The sequence below is a fragment of the Muntiacus reevesi genome, chromosome 16 (genome assembly GCF_963930625.1).
Source record: "Muntiacus reevesi chromosome 16, mMunRee1.1, whole genome shotgun sequence".
Taxonomy (NCBI): Eukaryota; Metazoa; Chordata; class Mammalia; order Artiodactyla; family Cervidae; genus Muntiacus; species Muntiacus reevesi.
In genome coordinates this window covers 15,280,418-15,287,883 of record NC_089264.1, presented here as the reverse complement: position 1 = coordinate 15,287,883, position 7,466 = coordinate 15,280,418, and the positions used below count along the sequence as shown (strand labels likewise).

At 39.2% G+C, this 7,466-nt stretch overlaps 2 protein-coding genes across 2 annotated transcripts in view; both read left to right on the top strand.

The window, feature by feature from the left end:
- GAR1 (GAR1 ribonucleoprotein) lies at positions 1-7,360 on the top strand. Its single transcript, XM_065907174.1, has 7 exons — positions 1-280; positions 574-784; positions 2,001-2,155; positions 2,631-2,690; positions 2,910-3,048; positions 6,612-6,677; positions 7,040-7,360. Exons 2-7 carry the CDS (start codon positions 586-588, stop codon positions 7,051-7,053), a joined length of 633 nt encoding a protein of 210 aa, XP_065763246.1. The 5' UTR covers positions 1-280; positions 574-585; the 3' UTR covers positions 7,054-7,360.
- The window catches only part of RRH (retinal pigment epithelium-derived rhodopsin homolog), a 21,573-nt gene continuing 21,215 nt past the window's right edge, over positions 7,109-7,466 (top strand). The window contains exon 1 of the mRNA XM_065907171.1: positions 7,109-7,236. Coding sequence (XP_065763243.1) covers positions 7,200-7,236 — 37 coding nt within the window. The 5' untranslated portion in view covers positions 7,109-7,199. The remainder of the gene's footprint in view (positions 7,237-7,466) is intronic.

The following is a 7,466-nucleotide window of genomic DNA, read 5'->3' as shown; positions in this document are numbered from 1 at the left end:
TCCTCTGCTCGCCATAGGCAAGTAAAGCTGATTGTCGTAAAGTAACGGTTGATGTTGAAATATTACTGATACTCTTCCAGCACTGAAGGCTCTTTCGGACAGGCTACAGCGTACCTGCTTCCGCAGGTGCCTGGCTTTTTCTAAACCAGGTATTCGAGTTTCTAGGTGATTCCCTCCCCACTTCAGTTTTGTCCCGGTACGGTGGCCGAAGAGGCTCGTGTGAGGCGGAAGTACCGGAGTGTGGGTGTGAGCACCCGGGCCTGAGGTGCACGTGGCGCCGGTGAGTAGCGGGAGGAGGCCAGGCGGTCTGAGAATGTTGGACGTGGAATGCAGCGGAGGGAGGGAGCGAATGCGGCTGAGGCCTTTCCTGCCTGCCGGGGGAGGAGGCTCGTGAGTGGTCGGTCGGCGCTCACAGGGCTGTCGGCAGGTCACACTCATCTTTCGGGCGAGTCGCTGGCCCTCTGGCCGTGGTTGAGGTGGCAGGGTTGCTGTTATTGTTATCCGCGTTTTCAGTTTCTGATTGAGGCCCAGAGGCCCCAGTGACTGAACAGCACGCACTGTTTTTCTCACCAGGTAGGAGCGAGCATGTCTTTTCGAGGCGGAGGTCGCGGAGGATTTAATCGAGGTGGCGGCTTCGGTCGCGGCGGCAGCAGCAACAACCACTTCCGAGGTGGAGGCGGCGGCAATTTCAGAGGCGGCGGCGGCAGAGGAGGATTCGGACGAGGGGGCGGCCGCGGAGGCTTTAACAAAGGCCAAGATCAAGGACCTCCAGAACAAGTAGTTTGTATGTAGACTTAAGAGCTTGGCCTACATGGGCGCGGAGGGTGGAATGGAGTCGGGGGCGTAGGTTGTAGGTCTGTGTTATTAGTAAGTTTGACTAGGAGTCTGGTGCTGAAAGGTAGATGCAGCAGCTGCCTTTCTCAGGGGGTTGGTCCTTAGTTGTGGAGTCAAGCCTACGGAGAGGCGGTAAACTGACTTTTAATTGTGCTGTAGAATGTAAGAAAGCTGAAGGATACCTAAAATGCATTATGGAAATAGAACTAGAGTTTAGGCTGAATAGGAGATATAAATAGGTATTTTATGTCCTTACCCGTACTGTTTCCGTTTTACAGATAAGAAAAATTGATTCAGAGTTAAGTTTCTTTGCTAGTGTCATAGTGATGAGTGATAAATAGAGTCTAATATATGAAGAGAAAGTTGGATCAGTATGCAAAATGGTGTAAAGAGGTCAGTGGCTAGAGTCAAAGATCCTGTCCCCATAACAGTCCATGCATGACACATTGAGAGCATTGCGAAAGTGAAGAAAAAAGGGTTAGATGGGAGAGAGATTTCAGTGGAAACAAACTTAGAAGATGACTAATATTAGAAGTAAAAGGTTCTCGATTTTGAACTTGGGTGATGGGAGTTGAGAGTTGGTTTTATAGGAATATGGTGAGTATTTTAGTTTGGGGTGGATATAAGTTAGATATGAAATTCCAGACTTTCTTGGTGAGGATTGAAGAGTCATTGAAAAGGTGATAAGTGGGAAGTTTTAAAAGGAGAAGGGGGGAAACATGCAGGAGAACAACAGACTGTCTTAGAGTGAGTTATGGATGGAGAGAAGGAAGAGAAACAATAGAATGAAGTGTAGTATTTAATCAAATAATAATAGTAACTATAATAAAATTACTTATAGGTTGAGTGGTCTCAGTATGCCAGGCACTTTCTAAGCACTTGACACTTATTGTTGTACTTAATCCTCACTGTACTAGGTGTTAGGAGAGGGTTTTGTTGTTAGCCCTACATTAAAGATGAAGACACTGAAGAATAGAGAAGGTGAGATCCTTACTCCAGGTCTCATAGCTAGTATTTCGTGGAGTTGGTACTAAGCCAGGAAGGCTTTTTCGCCTTTAGACAGATACGGTGAAATCCCAGGCAGCCAAGGGGAGAGCTTCTAGAAGAGGTTGGTCAATATCATTTGAAACTGTTTTATATTTTAACAATTTCATGTCCTATTTCAGTATTAGGAGAGTTCCTGCATCCTTGTGAAGATGACATAGTGTGTAAATGTACCACAGATGAAAATAAAGTACCTTATTTCAATGCTCCAGTTTATTTAGAAAACAAAGAACAAATTGGAAAAGTGGATGAAATATTTGGACAGCTTAGAGATTTTGTATCCTTTTTAATTGGAAGATGTAGCAATCCTGTTGAAAGGTCATGACTTGTTTTTTTTGATTTGTTTTTTTCTGGAGTTAAGTATTGATTAAACTGAACTTGGTGCTTCATAGAAGTGGTTGCAGTATTGCTAAGATTGGACCATAAAGGAGAATCAAGACAGGGGAATCTATTTCCACATAAATTGAAAAGATAGGCCTCTTAAGTGTGCCTTCCTTTTTGGAAGGTTTTAGAAATGATTGTCACTTGGATCAGTGCCACTTGAGTTACTTTGCTTTCGATATGAAGATGCTACTGCAATAGTATGGTGGAACTGGAAGTTTTAAAACAAAAACTTCACTTCTGTTTGGAAACTCATTTCTTACTTTTTGTGAATATTTCTTTATATTCTAATCTTGTTATTTTAAAAATTTCATGTGAATCCAGAAGATTATCATTCATTGTAATTGCTTATTCCTTAATAAAATTAATAGTATTTTTCAGTTAAATTATCAGAGAACATGAAAGCATCTTCCTTTAAAAAACTACAGAAGGTGAGTCAAGCTGACACCTAGATCCTTGGTTTTATAAATGAATGACCTACCTTAGGGCAGTTTTACTTAAAGGCACTTGAGACTTCCTCAGTGTATCATTAGTGAAGTCACAGGGTTGGGATTTGACCCAGACAGTTTTGAGTCTAGTGTGTCAGTTCGTAATGATTATATTATATTACCCCCAGCTCATCACACTAATTGTTTCTATTATACTTCCAGTTTTATATAGACCCATATAAGCTGCTGCCGTTGCACAGGTTTCTACCTCGACCTCCTGGTGAAAAGGGACCTCCAAGAGGCGGTGGCAGGGGAGGTCAAGGAGGAGGAAGAGGCAGAGGTGGCAGAGGTGGTAGAGGTGGTAAGTTCCCCATGGAGGAAAATTTCTAAAGAGATTTCAAAGTCACAGCCTATTTAAAGAGTACAATTTAATTTTGAATATAAGCCAACCTCCCTTATGGTTATTTATTTCTTTTAGTAAGGCTCTTTTCAAATCTTGGCAGATTACCATAGTAATTATGCTTATTTTTTATAACATATAGGATTAGCTTAATTGAATTTTAATTTTTTAATTAGTGTTTAGCAAAACTTCGTGAAGGTGAGTGATATCTTTATTTTATGGATGAGGAAATGTAAGCTTAGAAATGTTAATTTGTCCTAATCAAACAATTGGTGGCTCAGAAATAAAACCAGTATCTTCTGATGTCATGTCAAAGACTATCACCAATAAATTCATTGCTTTGATTTCAGTATGTTGATGTTATGTATTTCCCCACAGCTTTGATACATTTATTGTGCAGGCAGCCAGGTGATAAGCCAGGTTGGGGATGAGCTGGGATGCAGCGTTTGGGAATGATGTGTTAGGTGGGTGACAGGATGATGGGCAGAGCCAAAGTGGTAAGGAAGAGGAGCTGCCAAGTGGGTTACTGTATTAGAAAAGAGAATTCTGTTTTCACTTTTGCCTCTCAATTTAATGAACATTTCACTCTGTAAATGTGCCTTTTTGGGATCCAGGTAACTTGGAGATAATCTCTTAAGAGATATGTACATATTTATTTCTTTGGAAGTATCCCTTTGAGAATTTGAATGGAGATCCCCCCATTCCCATTCTATATTCAGTCTTCTATATATAATTTTAAAAATTTGCAACTCTATTTTCTTAAAATCTTAATCTTTTTATATTAGTATTTTGGATATATGTGTTTATTTCTTTATTATTTCTCTTTTTATGTTTCATCATTCTTTACAAAGCTATCCCCCAAAATAAGTAAAAGTAGGGACTGCAGTAGGAAGCCAAATGTGTTGGATAATAGAAAAAATAATTCAAAATTTTTAAATTTCAAAGCTCGTCAGCATGTGAACATCAGTGTGTATGTTTCCAGCTCAGTTAGCCTTAAATGTTGTATCCATGGTACTTCCCAGGTGGTGCTAGTGGTAAAGAATCCACCTGCCAATACAGGAGACATAAGAGACATGGGTTCGATCCCTGGGTTAGGAAGATCCCTTGGAGGAGGGCATGCCAACCCATTACAGTATTCTTGCCTGGAGAATCCGATAGACAGAGGGGCCTGGTGGGCTATAGTCTATTGGGTCACAAAGAGTCGGACGTGACTGAAGCAACTTAGCAGGCATGGTAGTACTCCTAGAACCAAACCACCCATGTCTGCTACTTTTTGTTCTTAGGATTAAAAAGCCTTAGTGCAGTTTAAAAAGTGTATACCTTAAGCAAAAGTTGAGGTACTCATACATTTAACAATAGGGCTAAACTGAACTTTAAAGTAACAAGCTTTTCTAATATATTAAAACTTGTTTAAAAAGTTGTAACCTAGGATTTTACCTTTCTGTTGGTTTGAGAAACTACTACTGTTTCTCCATTTTTATCTTTTAGAAAATTCTGCGAGATAAAATATGTGAATATATGTTAGGTTGGTGCAGAAATAATTGCAGTTTTGCGTTGTTGAACTTTGCCCTTTGATATTAGAATACATTCTTAAATGAATATGATTGTATTATACCTCATTTTAATGCACATTTCTTGCTTTATATTTTTTGCTAATGACATTGTGCAAACTGTCAGATTTCATTTTCTTGGGCTCCAAAATCAGTGCAGACGGTGACTGCAGCCACGAAATTAAAAGACACTTGCTCCTTGGAAGGAAAGCTGTGACAAACCTAGACAGTGTTTGAAAAAGCAGAGACATTACTTTGCTGATAAAAGTCCATCTAGTCAAAGCTGTGGTTTTTCCAGTGGTCATGTATGAATGTAAGAGTTGGACCATAAAGAAAACTGAGTGTCAAAGAACTGGTGCTTTAAATTGTGGTGCTCTTGAGAAGACTCTTGAGAATCCTTTAAACTGCAAGAGATGAAATCAGTCAATTCTAAAGGAAATCTGTCCTGAATATTCATTGGAAGAACTGGTGCTGAAGTTGAAGCTCCAGTATTTTGGCCCCCTGATGTGAAGAGCTGACTCATTGGAAAAGACCCTGATGCTGGGAAAGATTGAAGGCAAGAGGAGAAGGGGCCACAGAGGATGAAATGGTTGGATGGCATCACTGACTCAATGGACATGTTTGAGAAAACTCTGGGAGATAGTGAAGGACAGGGAAGCCTGGTGTGCCGCATGCAGTTCATGGGGTCACAGAGTGATGTAGTGATTGAACAACAACAACAATGACATGTTACTTGCTGTTTATTTTATTTGTATTTTAGACTATGGAAATGATGTTAGACAAAAAGCAAAATTGAGCAGTTTTCTTATTCGAGTTCAAAATGGGTCATAAAGCAGTGGAGATAACTTGTAACATTAAGAACTCATTTGGCCTAGGAATTGCTAGTGAATGTACAGTTCAGTGGTGGTTCAAGAAGTTTTGCAAAGGAAATGAGAGCCTTGAAGATGAGGAGTGCAGAGGCTGGCCAACGGAAAGTGACTCCAAGCCGTTGAGAACCACATTCAAGCTGATCCTCTTAAAACTACATGAGAAGTTGCCTAAGAACTTACCATTGACCATTCTATGGTTGTTTGACATTTGAAGCAAATTGGAAAGGTGAAAAAGGTTGACAAGAGGGTGCCTCATGAGCTGATTGCAAATAAAAAAAATCATTTCAGTGTGTCATCCTCTCTTATTCTCTGTAACAACAATGTGCCATTTCTTGATTGAATTGTGACCTGCAGCAAAAATTGGATTTTATATGACGCCAGCAATGACCAGCTCAGTGGTTGGACTGAGAAGAGGCTCTAAAATACTTCCCTAAGCCAAACTTGCACCAAAAAAAGGGTCGTGGTCACTGTTGGGTGGTCTGCTGCCAGTCTTCTGATCCACTACAGCTTTCTGAATCCCGGTGAAACCATTACATCTGAGAAGTATCCTCAGCAAATTGATGAGATGCACCGAAAACTGCAGTGCCTGCAGCCGTATCAATAGAATGGGCCCTATTCTTTCCCGTGACAATACTTGACCTAATGTCGAACAGCCAACGCTTCAAAACTTGAACAAATTGGACTGTGAAGTTTTGCCTCATTTGCTGAATTCATCTGACCTCTTGCCTAATTCATCTGACCTCTTGGCAAACGACTACAACTTCTTCAAGCACCTTGACAACTTTTTGCAGGGAAGAAGTTTCCACAACCAGAAGGATACAGAAAATGCTCTCCAAGAGTTTGTTGAATCCCATGGCATGAGTTTTTATGTTATAGGAATAAACAAACGTATCTCTCGTTGGCAAAAGCGTGTTGGTTGTAATGCTTCCTATTTTGATTAAGGAAGTGCTTGAGCCTAGTTATAATTTAAAATTCAGGGTCTGAAACTGCAGTGACTTTTGTAACAACACTATTCTTTATAATTGTAGGAAATATATTGATGTTTATAGGCTTACCAAAATGTGATAGGTTACAGTTATTTAATGAATATTTCCTTTAATTTTAGGTGGTTTTAGAGGTGGAAGAGGAGGTGGAGGTTTCAGAGGAGGAAGAGGGGGTGGTGGTTTCAGAGGTGAGTGGGAAAAAAAAACTTGAAATAACTGAATTTCTAGAAATGGTATTGTCTAGTAACTTTTATTTCTTTTTGCCAGCAAGTATGTAGAACACCATGGTATTCCTTTTTTTTAACCTAATATACAGTTTCATTTTATATCACTTTTACCTTTGAATTTTTTCACCTGTTTCTGCTTTACTTTGCTATATTATTAATTTAAAAAGCAAAAAGGTGGTAATATAAATGATAGTTAAATTTGGTAAAGTATGTTTGTTAAACTTAACCAGAACTAATGCTGACTTTAAACTTGAGTTTTGGGTAATAGTGTTATTTAAAGTTCACTTTTCTATATTTTTAATATTTTCATTTTTTCCTATCAGGAAGAGGACATTAAGTGTAACAGTTGACAGAAACTTCACCAGTTGACTTCTGCATTAACCTCATAATTTACTTCAGTGGATCAGAAACTTGTTTCTTGAGCAAATTTTGAAGAACTGGTCGTTTTAGAAAAGTGGAGCTGAATGTCAACGTCACGCAAAAATGAGTGCGGCCAAACAGGCAACTTTGCTTCAAAAGAGTATGAATAAGTGTTTTAACATTTTGTATAATGTTCGGAACTTTGTGGGTGTTTAATAAAGGGACAGCTTTTATTTGGAGCATATTCGAATTTTGTAAATAAAGTGTTTTATTTCTTTAAGTAATTTAGAGCTGTGTTTATTAAACCAGAGTTTTTAAGGGACAGCCCAGTAGATTTAAGATAGAAAAAGAGGATGTTTATATATCTAACTGAGCTTTAAAGAAAAACAG

Bases quoted from the DNA above. Each gene is read 5' to 3' on its own strand.
- GAR1 (XM_065907174.1), top strand. From the start codon at position 586: ATGTCTTTTCGAGGCGGAGGTCGCGGAGGATTTAATCGAGGTGGCGGC. The intron at 785-2,000 runs GTATGTAGACTT...GTCCTATTTCAG, and splicing joins ACCTCCAGAACAAGTAGTTT to TATTAGGAGAGTTCCTGCAT. The intron at 2,691-2,909 runs GTGAGTCAAGCT...TTATACTTCCAG, and splicing joins CCTTTAAAAAACTACAGAAG to TTTTATATAGACCCATATAA.